The sequence below is a fragment of the Loxodonta africana genome, chromosome 10 (assembly GCF_030014295.1).
Source record: "Loxodonta africana isolate mLoxAfr1 chromosome 10, mLoxAfr1.hap2, whole genome shotgun sequence".
Lineage (NCBI taxonomy): Eukaryota > Metazoa > Chordata > Mammalia > Proboscidea > Elephantidae > Loxodonta > Loxodonta africana.
Window position 1 is genome coordinate 102,001,266 of NC_087351.1, and position 17,425 is coordinate 102,018,690.

At 40.9% G+C, this 17,425-nt stretch overlaps 1 protein-coding gene across 1 annotated transcript in view; it reads left to right on the plus strand.

Annotated features, from left to right (window-relative positions):
- The first annotated feature begins 386 nt into the window (after positions 1-386).
- Positions 387-17,425, plus strand: part of TTC8 (tetratricopeptide repeat domain 8) — a 47,002-nt gene continuing 29,963 nt past the window's right edge. The window contains exon 1 of the mRNA XM_003408812.4: positions 387-549. Coding sequence (XP_003408860.2) covers positions 436-549 — 114 coding nt within the window. The 5' untranslated portion in view covers positions 387-435. The remainder of the gene's footprint in view (positions 550-17,425) is intronic.

A 17,425-nucleotide genomic window follows, 5' to 3' on the forward strand; every position in this document is an offset into this window, starting at 1 on the left:
TAAGAACGTGCCAATGAGAGGAACAAAACAACATCCGTCGGAAGCTCAACTTCCAGGACTTCTCCGGGTAGGGCTTGCCCAGCAGCGCCTTCCGCTGCTACGCAACCGCGCGTCCTCGGGGAGAGTGAAGGACCCCGCTCGGAGGTGTCTAAGCTACTGCCTATTTGTTTGTCTTAGGTGTCTTTCTTTCGGAACGAATGACACCTGTGGTCTTTAAATGCACACATTTTTCTGCGCTCAAGCTTTGGCAAACCCCATTGCTGAGTCCTGCTCGCGGTAGTTTTTCTTTTTCCTCCTCTCAGGCAGGACGCGGGTGCCAGCCCGGTAAGGCCCCTGCCGCCGCGCGTTGCCGGGCAGAGCCGGACGCTGTGTGCTCTGCGCCTCTGCCCAGCCTGGCTCTGGCCCGGGGCCTGCGCGGGCTGCTCCGCCGCCGCCATGGGCCCGGAGATGGAGCCGCTGCTCCTGGCCTGGAGCTATTTCAGGCGCAGGAAGTTCCAGCTCTGCGCCGATCTGTGCACGCAGATGCTGGAGAAGTCTCCCTATGACCAGGTACCAGCAGACCCGTCAGGCCGGTGGATCCCGGAGATGAGGCTGGGGACCGAAGGGAGTCCTCCGGATCCCGGGTGGGGAGTCCAGGGAGGAAGGCCTAGGGCGAGGCTCACCGTACTGCCCGCAGAAACGCCTGGAGAGAGACCCCACGGAGCCGTGGCCTGCGAGTCCTTGCCAGCAGCGACCCCGGGGGGCTTACGATTACTGTGTCCTCACAGCCCCCTCCTCAAACTTCAACAGCCCCTTCCATTAAGTGTCCCAAAGTCAGAGCCCTGAGTTTTACTTTGCTGATGAATTTTGATACTGCCATCATACTTGTGTATGAATGGGCTCCTAAGCTCGCAGGGTATGCATTTCTAAACATAAAGACATGTAACTCACCGCCTCTATTAAAATAGACAACGGCCTTTTTTTTTCCTTTTGGATCAAACGTGTTATCCTCCTAGCTCATCTTCAGACGTTGTCCAAGAATGATTCTGGGCCCGTGAGTGCAATTTGAGGCAAATAGGAGAATTAGAGTAATGAAACTAAGGGGAAAACATACACTTATTATTAAGGAATTACCTGGGCAAGGGAGCTATAAATGTAGGATGGAGGGATGGGAAAGAAAGTTCACCTTGGAGACAGAATAATGGAATTGATTAATGGAGAACTTAAATAAACTACGGTGATATTGTACATAGTGAATGAAAAGGTCGTGTACTGTGTGTGTGAGAAGGTACAACGTGGTTGGGCAGGTAGCTCCTGATAGAGGCAAAAAAGAGCAAACAGAAGAATAGGAGTTGAGTTGTGGCAAGTTTGTCCTTGCTTCTAGTACATGCAGAATGAACTTACATAGTTCTAATTCTCTATAGTGTTGCCATGGACGTGTTAGGGAAAAAAAGGAATTGAAGGGAGTTAAAAAAGCCGAGGCAAGAGTGGGAAGACTTAGCAGGGTCCGCCTTAGCTCGCGGCAAATGGATAGAGGATAACCTGTTGAGGTGAACATTTTGTTCTTAGGATAGTACATCACCCCTGTAACAGTCCGTTTCGATGGTAATAGGCCAGGTTCTCTTCATGTTAGTTAACAGGAATTGGGATAAATTTGGTTCTGTAGACAAGCATTTTATCAAGTGTGTTCTTTGCCACAGTAGTTCTGCACAATGCTGTTAAATAAATAAATATAATGAAATAAAAAAGAAATTGCATGATCAAAAACTGTGATGATATATTGACTCCTTTGCACACATTGGTTACATTTGTACAAAAGCGTGTTAAGAACCTATGATATACCAGACACTTTTCTGGGCTCAATTGTTTGCAAGAACTTTACATGCTGTTTCCAGTTTTCCCTTGAGTTAGGGTAGTTTCCATTCTGTGTTCCACCAAGTGCTGCTCGGTGGAAGAAAGTTTCCTTAATAAATGCATTTGGGAAATGTATTTTTTCTCCTTAGGGATTCAGGATGCATTCTAAAGATTCTGAGACGTTCTAAAGGAAAGAAAGTTACCTTGTTTTGATCAATCCAACAGTACTGAAACTTACCTGAGGACTGATTTTTGGAGAAGGGACGGGGGCGAGTATCTCCCTCATTGTCATCCTGAGTGAGATGTTACAGCCTAGAGAAAAACTCTACAGGCAGAGCAGCAGAGTTTTTGTTGATGACTTAAGACCCTATAGCCTTGAGTCCCTGGTGATGCAGTGGTTGAAGCAATCGACTGCTAACCAAAAGATCAGTGGTTGAAAACCGCCAGCGGCTCCTCAGGAGAAAGCTGTGCTTCCGTAAAGATTTACAGCCTTGGAAACCCAGTGGGGTCGCTATGACTCGACAGCGGTGGGTTTAGTTTTTTTGGTTTTAGTCCTGAGTTCACAGTGACCTTCGGTTCTGCACATATGAATTGAGATTTAGTTGGTTCTGGGCAATGTGATGGACACTTTATATGTGCTGAATTCAGTGACTTTTTATTGAGAGTTTACTGGGTGTCAAGCCTAAGTTCTGTAAATGACATGTATGTCTAAAGCTTAGAATAACTTGCAAAAGAGGTAACAAAGATAGTAAAAAAATGAAACTCAGTGCGGTTGAGTCGATTCCGACTCGTAGCGACCCTATAGTAGTTAACATTTATTGAGCATTTAATGTGTCTGTCTTGGTGGTTTGTTTTTTAATTCTTAACAGTCTGAGGAAGTCGGTACTACTGTTTCCTCCATTTTACAGATTGAGCACATTGAGGCACAAGGTGAAATTAAGTTGTCCAAAGTTTAAACCAGTTTTGGGAAAGTGTACCCTGACTCATAGCAACCCGTGTGTGACCCCCATGTGTTTCAGAGTAGAACTGCGGCCCATATTGTTTTCATGGCTGTGATCTTTCAGAAGTAGATTGCCAGGGCCTTCTTCTGAGGGGCCTCGGGGTAGGCTTGAACTGCCAACCTTTCTGTTGGTAGTCTAGCGCTTAACCATTTGCCCCCACTGAGGGACTCCTATTCAAAGTTACATAGCTAATAAGCCATTCCCTTTTTATATAATATGTTGCCTCTTTCGCTCTTATCAGACTACATTCTCAAAATGGTGTATTTCTAACCTTTTCCCAGTATGCTTCCCTATCTGTTGCATCTTTTTAGAGGCTTCTGCTAAGTGTTAAAGAATTTTGACCTGTATCCGTGTTCTTGGATGAAAGACTTTGAGAAGGCCTGAAGGAAAGAAACCTGCCTAATTTTGATTAAGTCAGTAGTTTGAAACTGATTCCTCTTTGGGGAGACATGAGGACAAGTGTCTCTCTTGTTATCATCTTAGCGCGATGTTGCCACTTTGGGAAACATAGGCAAGCAGCAGTGTTTTTTAATAGTTAAGGAGGGGCTGTGGAGGAGGTCTTCCTGACTCCTTTCCTTTTCCCTAGGAAAACCAAACTAAACAAATTAAGTACTTCATTTAAAATCTCCCAAAGTGTAGGAACTTGGATTTTTTTTTTTGGCCTCTTGTTCAGTTCCCATTAGGCTCTCCTGGCCCTATTGGAAGATTGAGACTTGTTACAAGGTATTTTTGGTAGAAAGTAGCCCAGGTGGTGCAACAGTTGAGCTCTGGCTGCTAACTGAAAAGTCGGAGGTTGGAACCCACCAGGCATTCCTTGGGAGAAAGATGTGGCAATCTGCTTCTGTAAAGATTACACCCTAGGAAGCCCTATGGGGCAGTTCTACTCTGTGATGTGGGGCCACTAGGAGTTGGAATTCACCGGAAGGCAACGGGTTTTAGTAGGTTCTAAGATATATTTGGAAACCCTGGTGGCTGTAGTAGTTAAGGCTGCTAACCAAAGGGTCGGCAGTTCGAATCCACCATGCGCTCCTTGGAAAGCCTATGGGGTAGTTCTGCTCTGTCCTACAGGGTCGCTATGAGTCAGAATCGACTCCATGGCAACTTTTTTTTTTTTAAGGTGTATATTTGCGACCCTGGTGGCGCAGTGGGTAAGGGCTTGGCTGCTAACCAAAAGGTTGGTAGGTCAAATCCACCAGGCCCTCCTTGGAAGCCTTATGGGGCATTTCTACTCTGTCTTATAGCGTTGCTTTGAGCAGGAATAAACTTGACAGAAATTTTTTTTTTTTAAGGTGTATATTTACCTCTTCAGATAAATGTAATTGATTATAAGCACTCTTAATTCATTTCTTGTTTTGACGGTCAGTTTTTTTTTTTTTTTAATTTAAAAAATTAATTCTAAAATCTCTGGATTCCTCCAGGAGAGTGTTTGTAACAGTCATTGTCGTCATTGTTATTTTTTACGGTGCTTTCCTTGTTTCAGTGGGGGCGTTGAATGGTGGAGTAGCTCACAGCCTCTGAGGTCACAGAGCTGACACATCAGAGCAGAAGCGGATGGTCCTCAGCGCCCAGTTAGCTGGTTTACCTCTGCCTGCTCTTATCTGCATGGGCTTTTGCTGAGGCTTCTGCTTTTTAAAGTAGAGCACTTTTCCTGTGCCTCCAGACTGATTTACTGTGCCTGAATGACTTTGATGAAATGCCTGAACACCTGGAGGAATGTGGAACTTACAACATTTCTTCAGAGTGCCAAATGGATCCATTTTTGCTTTTAATTTTACAGAGAGCTTTTGTATTGAATAATGTTATTTTTTCACTTTTGGTTTTGCCTGTTTTTCTGCCTGATGAGGAGAAGCCCTTGCAAGTGATTTTTTATTTATTAATCTTTTTTACAAGGCTGGTTCAGGGAGCTTCATGGAGATAATATTTCAGCCTTGTTGGGATATCAGCCTGTTTGGATGAAGCCCACCTCTGTGACTGTTTCATCTACATGCAATTCCCCTTAAAGGGATGTACTTTTCATATAGTAGCATCAGAAATATTTAATTAGTGCCTTGTGCTTTCTGTTGGGACATCTGGATTTTATTTACTTTCGATTCTTGCCAACAAACATTTTGTAATCTGGAGTGAGTGGAACGTAGTTAGGGTGGCAAGAGGGATCTGATGGACCATGAAAAATAGAATAGTATGTTTCTGCAGAGTAATACATTTGTGTTTGGACACAAAGGACTGAAGGGTAGATTGAATAAAATAGCATGGTACTTGGTAATGGGGAAGGATCCTTGGGGAATATAGATTCTGTACTGCTTTTCCAAGACACAATGGTGAGGGACAGAGGGCAGGGTCTATAAGCATGAAGGGTATTAAGGTTCTGAACTGTTAAGAATAAAATAAGAAGACGGAGCAGGAGAAAAATGGGGTGTAGAACTCAAATTCATGGAAAAAGACCAGACTTACTGGTTAGACTGAGATTGGAGGAACCCTAGAAGACATGGACCCCAGACTCTCTTTTAACCCAGAACTAAAACCATTCCCGAAGCCAACTCTTCAGAAAAAGATTAGACTGGACTATAAGACATAAAATGATAACTCGTGAAGAGTGCTTCTTAGTTCAAATGGATATGTGAGACTAAATGGGCAGCTCCTGTCCAGAGGCAAGATGAGAAGGCAGAAAGGGATAGGAGCTGGTTGAATGGACACAAGAAATCTGGGGTGGGACGGGGGACTGGGCTGTCATATTATAGGGATGGCAACTAAGGCCACATAACAATACGTTTATAAATTTTCGTATGAGAAACTAACTTGAGCTGTAAAGTTTCACCTAAAGCACAATTAAAAAAAAAAAAGAATAACTGATTAATTTATCATACTTCCCTTTTTGGTAAAACACAGTGAGAACAACTAATTCATAGGAAGGTGTTGAAAGCGGTTAGAGTTGTAAGGTATAAAAGGGGGAAATGTAAAACGATCCACCACACAGCAGTATGACCTAGAGGGAACGCTTGCTTCTACAGCTCATGTCAGTCATCCCGATTAGTGGCTTAATCTGGTTACTGTTCTTTGTGTCCCATATGTCAGATCCATGGCCTTAAAACCAGCCCTGATTTTCCAGCTCTGTTATAATTAAGCAGTATATAAACCATGCAGATTTTTCAGACACCAGGGTTTTTCAGAGGCAACATGCTTTCATCAGTGAGGAAGATGCCTGATAGATTTTCAGAGTATTGGAATCAGTGATTCTGGGGTTGGGAGCCTTAGCTGTGTATCAGTATGGGGGTAAGAGCTTTTTCTAATCCATAGTCTCCTCCCTTCCCCATCTCTGCTTATAATGAGAGGTGTTACAGAGAGGTTGTTCTTAGGTATTGTGGAGTCGGTTCCGACTCATAGCAACACTATAGGACAGTGTAGAACTGCCCCATAGGGTTTCTAAGGAACAGATGGTGGATTTGAACTGCTGACCTTTGGTTAGCAGTGGAGCTCTTAACCACTACACCACCAGGGCTCCTTTCACGGAGAGAAGGGGGTTATTATTGTTATTTGAAAGCAAAGTCTGAAAGCCACTGGCTTAGATGAAAGGTGTGGAACCAGGGCTTCCTAAGTGAGCTATATACGTTAGTAGTTGGTTGAGACAATGATGGGGTGATCCAAGCCAGAAACACTTTCTTACGTGATTATCTATTTCCTCTTTGAGGCCACAGAGACTTAGCCAGATTTAATTCTGTAATCCTATACACTGCAGCCTGGGTTTTTTTTTATACACTGCAGGGCAGTTCATTTTATGAACTTGTATTCTTGCTGAGTTATACCAGTTACATTCCCACTTGGCTGCTTGATCACCAGATCTCCCTGCCCTTTGGAATCCATCCACTTCTTTATTCTCTTACCTTTTTTTCCCCTCCTGTGTATTATTAAATTCTTTATAACTACTAGTTTAGAAGTGGAGCTGGGTAGACTTATTAGCCAGAGTAAGTATTGGTGGCAATTAGGAAGCCACATTCAGAGTTGTCTGGAGATCTAATTCTCTGAAGTAATAGTAACAGTCTAAGAGGAAGCTGTACCCTAGGGAGGAAGGAAGGAAGCAACTGATGTGAATTGAAGTTGATGCTAATGAGTATTTGTGGTTCCAACCAGTCTGTCTACTTTTCACGCCCTCTAACTCAACCACGTTGAAGGACATTTTAATATGATGTGCCATAACTGGGACTTAGTTCTGGGTTCTGAAAAGGGAAGTACAGTGGCCCTCTGTATCCTTGGGCTCTGGATCCATGGATTCAACCAACCACCGTTCAAAAATATTTGGGAAAAAGAAAAAGTTCCAAAAAGCAAAAAACAGCCTCTGGTTTGTGATAAAGTGCTTGCAAAGACTGAGAAATCATTAAGCATTAACAACTGTTTCCGTAGCATTTGCCTTGTATTAGGTATTATTAAGTAATCTAGAGATTTAAAGTATACAGCAGGATGTATGTAGATTACATGTAAGTATGCCATTTTATACAAGGGACTTTAGCATCCTCACATTTTGGTATCTGTGGGGGTCCTGGAACCATTCCCCCTCGGATGCTGAGGGATGACTGTAATAGAGTTTGGTGCTCTTCTGTTCATTATGTAAATGTTTTTATGAGAAACTCTTTGTGATTGATAACTCCTTGTAAAGGTGCTATATACATACAGTGTATGTGAAAGAATTTTGAAAATTATTAAATATTCTTAAAAATGAAAGGTTTAATTATTAGTCCCTAAGACTGGCCTATGTAGTAGGCATTATTGCTCCAGTTTTTAGACAAGGACCAGGTAATGAAGATTGTATGACTTGTTCAAGGTCACACAGCTAGTAAGTGACTTCTTTAAGATCAGGTTCAGGTTTTTTTTGCTCCAGGCTGGTACATTTTACTCAACTGTGTTACACCCACTGAAATAATTTGCTTGATCAAGTGGATGGGTTAATTTACATCACAAAACTATAATTAAAAAAAAAATTGATAGAGACCCAAAAATAAAGACCTCAGTGATTTTTTTTTTTTTTTAGTTTTGTCATATCTGCAAATTAAAACATCCTGACTCTTCCTTCATAGTTCTGCCCCTGATGACTCTGGTTGCTCCACACCCTATAGGAGTCTACTTGCCATCATTCCTATGATCTCACATAGTAAACAAAGTGCGTGCTCTTGACCCAGAGTATCTAGGTTCAAATACTGGCTCTATACCTTGACCTCAAATATTCTTCATCTGTAAAATGGGGACAATAGTATACCTATCTCAAAGGGATGCTGTGAGAGTTAGGTTATTTAACACATGGTAAATGATCAAAAATGTTAATGCTATATAAAAAATATAGAGATATTTACATATAGAGATCTATCATTTATCTTTTTCTGAAAGGGTTGTTGGCTACCTGGATAGCATTTGGGAGGAAAGTGTCCAGTGAAATTGATGATGAAATGATGTTGAATATTGTTCATAAATCATAGGCACATGATAATTTCTAGAATAATCTCTTACCCTTTTCTCTGATTCCTTTCCAATCTCTATTCTAACATAACTTTGGCTTTTTTTCCCTCCTCCCATCATTTATATTTTGTGTATAACTTGAGCATAGAATTTAACATAACTGTATTGCAGTTTTTTTTTGTATTGCAATGTGCTTATTTATCTGTCTACTCTCATAGAAGGCAAGTTCCTCTAAGAGAGGCACTATGTCTTACTCGTCTTTGTGTTCTCACGCCTAATGGGATACCAGGGATGGCAGGAGCTCAGTGATTGTTGTGGAATTCATGTATTCTCTGCCTCACACCTGTTCAGGCCTTGCCTCTCCGTCTTCCACCCACCCACTCACTCATCTACCCATCCATCTATCCTCTCACCTATCTCTCTATTCTTCCCATTCCCGGAAAAAAAAAAAAAAAAAAAAGAACTGTTGCTGTCGAGTTGATTCTGACTCATGGAGTTTCCAGCGAGTGGCCGGTGGATTTGAGCTACTGACCTTTGAGTTAGCAGCCGGAGCACTTAACCACTGCACCACCAGGGCTCCCTCCGTCCCCCATTTGCTCTCATTCTCTAGTTCTGTTATTCTCCTCTCTGACCTTCTCATTTCCCTACACGCTCTTCATCTGTGTGGCAGATTGTACATGTGTCCCTGAGAGGTAGGAGAACACATCAGAGCTCGAGGGCCCCGGTCAGTGAACAGGGTCCTCTGAGGCCCAGCTGGCTGTTTTAGTTTGGGCCACTGGTGGAATCTTCAGCCCTCAGCACAACAAACCTCCAGCTTTACTTAGTATTGGTGGCTCCTGCCTTTCACCTTCTAGCCTTGCCTGGCCTTTTCCTCTCATGTGCCTAGCATGTGTCATACTAAATAAATTGCTTACTCTTGCGTGGTGACCAGATGGTGTGTACATTGCTTGCGCAGATAATGTATTCTTGAAAAAATACTTGGAGTATCATTGTTTTGTTTTTTTTTTTTTAGAATTGTCTACGGTTACCTTGGATAAACTTTTTTCTATGTAGAATTTACCTTGTATCTCTCTTAAACTTTACTCTTCAGCTCTATCTCATTTCCAACACTTTTGTTTTTGTCTCCAAGATGCACTGTCAAGAAAAAGCTTCTGGCTTCTCTCAGCTGTCTGTGTGACTGTGGATAAATTGCTTAACACCTCCCGATTTGTTTCCCTATCTGTAAAAGGGGTAAATACTTATCGGCCTACCTCAGATGGTTTTGATGAAACTCAAATGAGACAATGGACCATGCAGATGTGTATACAAAATAAACAGAACAAAGAATAGAAGGTGCTATGATGTAAAGGTATGGGTAGGGCAAACAGAGGGAAAGGGTTACTTCTTTCAGCTGTCATTTCACTCCCTGTATCAGTGTTTTCTCTAGGTATGAACCTTAGGCTCTAGGAAATCTGTACTTCTGGAGCTGAAAACTTGTAACTGCTCTGTGTTCTCTAGCTGTTGGTTTGTGCTCGGTTAAGCTCATTGCTAAATCGTCTCTAAATCCCACCCTCTAGGGCTCTCACGTTCTAGCCTTGCTTAGCCTTTTCCTCTCATGTGCCTAGCATGTGTCATACTCTTGCATGGCGACCAGATGGTGTGTACATTGCTTGCGCAGATAATGTATTCTTAAAAAAAATACTTGGAGTATCATTTTGGATTTTAGAGCTGTGGAAAGCAGGGAATTCCCCCCCCCCCATTTTTTTTCTGTTTCTTAGTAATTTCCCCAATAAAACATTGCTAGAGATTAAAGAAAAAAATCCAGTGTTTCAGCACCTGGCACTAATGTATATTAAAACCAAAAAGCCAAACCCGTTGCCATCGAGTCAATTCTGACTCATATAGTCTTTTTATAAAAACTTCTCAAAGCACATTATAGTTAGAATTAATTTACCTTTAGCCCCTAATCTCGTTATGTTTCTGTGGAAAGAAGGTTTATAGCATATGAATTTCCCTCCTCTTCCCTAAGTGGTTAAAGGCTGAATGTTTTAACCCCCATGAACTTAAAAAACTTAGGTGTGAATATAAGGAAATGTCTCTTTGGTATAGTTGTAAAATTAATTTCTCAGATACTATGTCTTCAGTAAACAAGTAATTAAGATACCTTCTTTTTGTGCTCTGAATGAAGTTAAATTAATTAGAATTTTTTCCTTATAGAAAATGTAGCTCTCTGGGTGTATATTAGTTTTATATAACTATGAGGAACATTTGTGGAGAAAGATTTAATATTTGAGTTTTTTTTATTGAGTCACTTTGAATCTACCTACAAATACTTGGTTAGCCATTAAGAAACTTTTTATTTTAGAACCTGTATTTGTTACAAATGTTTACTACCTTCTTAATGCTTCCCAGGAACCAGATCCAGAATTGCCAGTGTCTCAGGTAAAGGTTTAGCTGCAACCTTTAGCTTAGAGAATACTTTAGTTACTATTGCTTAGTTGTTGCTATAGATTAGAAAATTTGCTGTGTACTTGTGGTGTTATAAAATTGGCCATACCTACAATTCATTTTTTTTTATTATGGTAAGTATGTATATAACAAAACATTAGTCATTTCAGTATTTTTACATGTACATACCACACATTCTTTATCTTAAGTAAACTATCATATTTTTTAGTACATTTATATATATGGGAACCCTGGTGGTGTAGTGGTTACGAGCTTAGCTGCTAACCAAAAGGTCAGCAGTTCAAATCCACCAACCACTCCTTGGAAACCCTGTGGGGCAGTTCTGCTCGGTCCTATAGGGTCGCTATGACAACTACAACTTCTTTGTTTTTTTGGTTTTTGCGTATATGAGTGGCCATGCAGAACTAATGTACTCTCCTTATTAAGACTTGGAGCTTAAATAGAAATGACCATGACTGACCAGAGGATGAGAAGAATCAAGAAGGAGGGAAGGGGAACCATGGGCTTAGTTAGAAAGGGAGCCGAGTGGTCAGCAGAGCCACAAGTGCCTGAAAAGAATGCTGTGGGTAGGACGGTCTGTCCCGAGTAAACAGTAGTCGGACTCTGCTTGAAAGGCCTTGATTTTAACTGACCTGGCAGCTCAAAGAGGGAGGCGTCTGCTGGAGTAAGGAAGGAAGGGACTCTGGCCAGTCAGCAGTGTCCACCAAGTCCGTTTTGGTACGGATGGCAGGCAGCCAGAGAGACCTGCTAACTGGATGAGTTAGGGAATGAGTTGGGAGGGAGTGCTGGGAGAGAGGAGCCCAGGAGGGTTTCCATCAAGTCTGGGAATACAGAGAAGGGATATAGACAGCTGTAAATCAGAGAGCTTAAATATTGCCAGGTGTTTGCCCTGCCAAGTCGGATAGAATTTTAAGTATTTTTTATATAAATAAACGATTTGAACTCTTCATATGGGGCTCGGATGAGCGATCATCGAATCTGTTAGAAGAAAGCAATGTATAAAGTCCTCTTACGGTGTAGTATTAAACAGACACATAAATGGGTTAAAATGTGGCACTGTGTTCCTTGAAAGGATGACGTTTACCTTTGAAAGTTCATAATCACGATTTATAAACTCATAGGTGGGCAAACAGTTTTTGCATACTATGTGTACATGTCATTCAAGAAGGATTTAATTTGTAAATACAGGAAGTAATGTGACTTTTGTTTTCAATAATTTCGGAAGATTTTGATTACAATTAAATTAGCATAAATTAAAACATCAATAATTTGCATTGTAGGTATGGTTTAAAAACTGTAAATGGCCTTTAAAAGTTTAAAACTAGCACAGGGGCTTCATGAGGAACCTGTATTTAGTATTACCTTCATTGTCAGTTGCTATAGACTTAATTATTTTACATCTGGATTACTTTAGATCACTGGGCTCTGAATCTAAAAGAATAAAAAGAGAACAAGACTAACTGGATTCTTTTGAACTCACTATTATGTTTTGGAGCCCTGGGAGCGCAGTGGTTAAGAGCTCAGCTGCTAACCAAAAGGTTGGCAGTTCGAATCCACCACCTGCTGCGTGGAAACCCTATGAGGCAGTTCTGCCCTGTCCTGTGGGGTCTATATGACTTGATGGCAACAGTTTTTTTTTTTTTTTTTTTAATGCTTTTGGATTTTTTTAATTTTTGCACATTTTTACAACTTTGAAAGAAATGAGGCTTTACGATAACACTTCAATATTTTGTGCCTGCATTTCTGTTTTCAAAGAGTAAGGCAGAGCGTCAGATGTTAGCGATTCTTGGATGTCTAAATCAGATCAGACAGTTTCCGGTAGTCTTATTCTAATAATAATTTGGCAGAATTGTTTCCTATATACCTTAAAGGAGCCTTGGTGGCTTGTGGTTAAAGCTCTTAGCTGCTAACCAAAAGGTCGGTGGTGCAAAACCACCAGCCTCTCTGAGGGAGAAAGATGTGGCAATCTGCTTCTGTAAAGATTTAGAGCCTTGGAAACTCCATGGGGGCAGTTCTACCCTGTCCTGTAGGGTTGCTATGAGTCAGAATCAACTCGAAGGCCGTGCCTTGAATTACTGGCCTTGCATTCTGTATGAAGAGCAACAGAACATGTTTTCCTCAGTAGAGTAGCAGAGTTTTTACCTTTTCATATGTTTATTTTCATAACTGAATTCGATTAGCCTCACAGAAGATAGGGAATAAGTCAGTATCCTGATGCTGGCTGGCAGGTATTTGCCTTAAGAGTAACATAGACTCAGTACCTGAATGAGAAGGGATTTATTTCACAGATTAAGGAGTGAAAATAACTGATGTGATGGTTACTCATCTATGTTTTTTAGAAAAGGTTACTAGACGTAATCTTTTTTTTTTTTTTTTACCAATTTCACAGTGTAAATACTTCCAATATATATTCAAATGTATTTACATAAAGAACTTTTTTTTTTTAACTGCCTGACCCTAGCCATTTATTAACAAGTTAGAGGTATCTGATAAAACCAACTTATATTTTGATTCAGATTGAAAGGCAGTTTGGGTTTATTGTGTATGCTGGATTGTATATTTTAATCCCCAATTAGTTTTAAACTTTTTTTTTTTTTAAATAGAGGATTTTAGGACTGTAAAACATACTTGGCTTGTTTCCAAAATAAAATTCTGTATTACGTTAAAGCCAAAGCCCCATCTGCTGTTTTCATTAAAATCTCAAGAGTTCTTCACATTGCCAGGAGCAGTTCTTTGAATACAATCTGATGTGTAATCAAGCAGCGATAGGTGATTTTCAAGGTCATTTTTTTTGTCAGGACAGAAGAAAAGCCAGGAAAATTATCTTTCTCAAACACTGGTAAATTGAAAATTGAAAAATGGTATAAGTAGACTTTATTATAGATCTTTAAGAATCAAAAATTTTCAAACCATTGTTTCTATTTCTTAAGAATAGAATTTTGAGATTAATGGAATATCGATAGACATTGAAACAAATATAGATCTATTTACTTTTTTGAAAAATTGAATCCTTATGGGATGAAAATTTTTAAAAAGCTCCTAGTGGCTCCTATTTAAATTTTTTAAAAAGCCTTTATTCATTTGGTGGGGAGGGAATATTGAGTTTGTTTTCCTGTGTTTTGCAGAGGCTAATGTAGAAATTTTGTACCTCCTTATATTTCAGAAGTTAGTAGGAGGATGAACGTCAAGAAGCAACACCGTTGTTGTTAGGTGTCGTCAAGTCGGTCCTGACTCATAGAGACTGCCCAGTCTTGCGTCATCCTCACAACCATTGCTACGTTTGAGGCCATTGTTGCAGCCACTGTGTGAATCCATCTCATCAAGGGTCTTCCTCTCTTTCGCTGACTCTCTACTTTACCAAACATGATGTCTTTTTCCAGGAACTGGACTGCCCTGATAACATGTCCAAAGTATGAGAGACAAAGTCTCGCCGTCGTCACTTCTGGCTGTACTTCTTCCAAGACAGATTTGTTCTTTCTTCTGGCAGTCCATAGTATATTCAATATTCTCCGCCATCACTGTAATTCAAATGCATCGGTTCTTCTTCTGTCTTCCTTATTTATTGTCCAGCTTTCTCATGCGTAAGAGGTGATTGAAAATACCATAGCTGGAGTCAGTTGCACGTTAGTCCTCAAAGTGACATCTTTGCTTTTTAATACTTTAAAGAGGTCTTTTTCAGCAGATATGCCCAGTGCAAACTGACAAACTCACAGATGAGTGATGGGAAATAACACTAAAGACATGAAAATAGTAAAAACTAAACTATGTACCTGGATAATTAACAATTGCCTATATAAACGATACTGTAATTATAAAAACTTAGCTTTTAAAACTTGATTTAACTAGGACTCCAAAAATGGTAGTTCTGAATCTTCAATAGCTCCTCACTGTCAGGATGGAAAAAACCCATGTACCTACCTACCCATGAAGAAGAATGGGCATCAGGACTGGAGGAAGATTCATGAACAACCTGAATATGCAGGTGACACAACTTTGTTGAAAGTGAAGAGGACTTGAAGCATTTACTGATGAAAATCAAAGCCTTCCGTATGAACTATACCTCAACATAAAACAAAAATCCTCACAACTGGACCAATAAGCAACCTCATGATAAATGGAGAAAAATTGAAGTTGTCAAGGATTTATGTTACTTGTATCCATAATCAGCGCCCACTGAAGAAGCAGTCAAGAAATCAAACAACATATTACATTGAGTAAATCTGCAAAAGACCTCTTTAAAGTGTTAAAAAGTAAAGATGTCACCTTGAGGACTAAGGTGTGCCTGACCCAAGCCATGGTATTTTTAATCATCTCATATGCATGCACCGAAGAATTGACACCTTTGAATTGTAGTGTTGGCGAAGAATATTGAGTATACCATGGGCTGCCAAGAGAATGAACAAATCTGTCTCAGAAGAAGTACAACCAGGATGCTCCTTAGAAGCAAGGATGGTGAGACTACGTCTTACATACTTTGGATATGTTATCAGGAGGGATCAGTCCCTGGAGAAGGACATCACACTTGGTAAAGTACAGGGTCAGCGAAGAAGAGGAAGACCCTCAATGAGATGGATTGACACAGTGGCTGCAACAGTGGGCTTAAGCATAACAATAATTGTGAGCACAGCACAAGACCAGGCAGTGTTTCGTTCTACAGTACATAGGGTCGCTATGACTCGGAATCGACAGCCCCTAACAACAACATGCTTGCAAAAGCTGGACAATAAATAAGGAAGACTGAAGAAGAATTGATTCATTTGAATTATGGTATTGGCAAAGAATATTGAATATACCATGGACTTCCAGAATAAGTAACAAATCTGTCTTGGAAGAAGTACAGCCAGAGTGCTCCTTAGAAGTGAGAATGGGGAGACTTAGTCTCATGTACTTGGGACATGTTATCAGGGGGGCCCAGCCCCTGGAAAAGGACATCATGCTTGGCAAAGTACAGGGTTAATGAAAAAGTGGAAGACCCTTGACAAGATGGATTGACACAGTGGATGCAACAATGGGCTCAAACCGCAATGATTGTGAGGATAGGGCATGACTGAGCAGTGCTTTGCTCTGTTGCACATGGGGTTGCTGTGAGTCAAAATCGACTTGATGGCACCTAACAATGACAACAACAACCTCACTATGGCCTACAAGATCTACCATCTGGCCCCAACCTTTTCTCCAGCCTTTTCTCCTACTACTCCCTCAGCTAGACCTGACTCTTCAACCATACTCAGCTATTTGGAGTTGCCAAACACTCATGAGCCCTCCAGCTAGCCTGTCTTTGTCCTGTTGTCCCCTTAGCCTGGCACATGCTCCTCTGTCTTGGCCACTGGGCCAGAGCTTCTCTTTTACCCCTCCTTCTGCCCCCAGGCAGCTAGGTGCCTTTTCTCTGCCTTCCCATAGCTCACTATGATTTTTATATCACGATGACATTCTTTAGATCTAGAACTACGATTGTGGCTTCATCTTCACATTCCTGGGACCTGGCATGCAGTAGGTGTGCCCTGATAACATGGAACGAACCAAGCAGGCCCACTTCCTGCTTTACTGTTTGAACAGAAAATGCTACAGTCATTCTTCCTGCCCACTAGAGGGTGCTGAGCAAAGAGTGCCATTTTGAAAAAGGAAAGCCATCAGATACTTGCAAGGGAGTATGAACTGTGGGGTTTTAAAATAAATCCAGATGGCTTGTTTCCATCTTTGACATTAGATGAAGCCATTAGTCCAAGTAAGTGACGGCTTCTCTGACCCCTGGGTGTAGATCTAGCATCTTTCCTGATCTTCTATGAGTGAAAACCTCAGACTGTTTCTATACTTTGGTGACTCCTACAGTTCATTGTAATCCCATTTGGAATTGATTATATTCTACTCATTCACTTGTGTTAAATTCACACATGGTATCTGAAATATTTGATGTAAGTTACCTGATCAGAATCTAATAAACATCAACCAAAAATGCAAGCCAATAAAACCAGTCATCTAACCAAATATAATGTCACATTAGGGACTTAAATACATTGTGACAGCAGCCTTCTTCATTCCCATTAAAATGAAAGCATGAAGCCCAAAGTGTTGTTCTTTTTGTTTCTTTTTAAAATTTTTATGCGTGCATTCTGATTACTGTAGCCCATAAATGGGTATCTCCTTTTTAATTGCTTTAAAACTTCTTTTCTGTACCTCACACTTGTCATCTAATCACACACTGCTTTGCCTTCTCATTGGATCCAATAGGCAATGTATTCAGGGAAATTAGGATCCACGTTTTGATCTTCTCTCCTTTCCTCATCAGAACTGAGCCTGATGCTGTGTAATCAGGAGGTGCTCAGTACATACAGACTGACTGAGAGAATGAATCTCAGGTTCTTTCTGTCAGGACTTTCTGGACCTCCTGTAGCTCTCCTCTGTTCCTCTCTGTCCTTTTGCCTTCAATTTACTGCACAGCCATATCCCTGCATGCTGAGCCCTGGCCCCCCCACCCCAGAATCCCATGCTGCTACTTCTTCTATACTGCTGCTTCAGGAGTTGCCTTCTCCCGGAACCCTACATGGGACATCAAGCTCTTTTATCTACTGCTTCTATTCTGTAGTGATGCAAAAAGATAAACTTTCTGATAAAGAGTTTCATAAGGTTAACGAGAAATTTTATTGTGCATATTTTTACATCTGATTTTTCAAGCCAAAGCAAATATTCTAGGTCAACCTCCT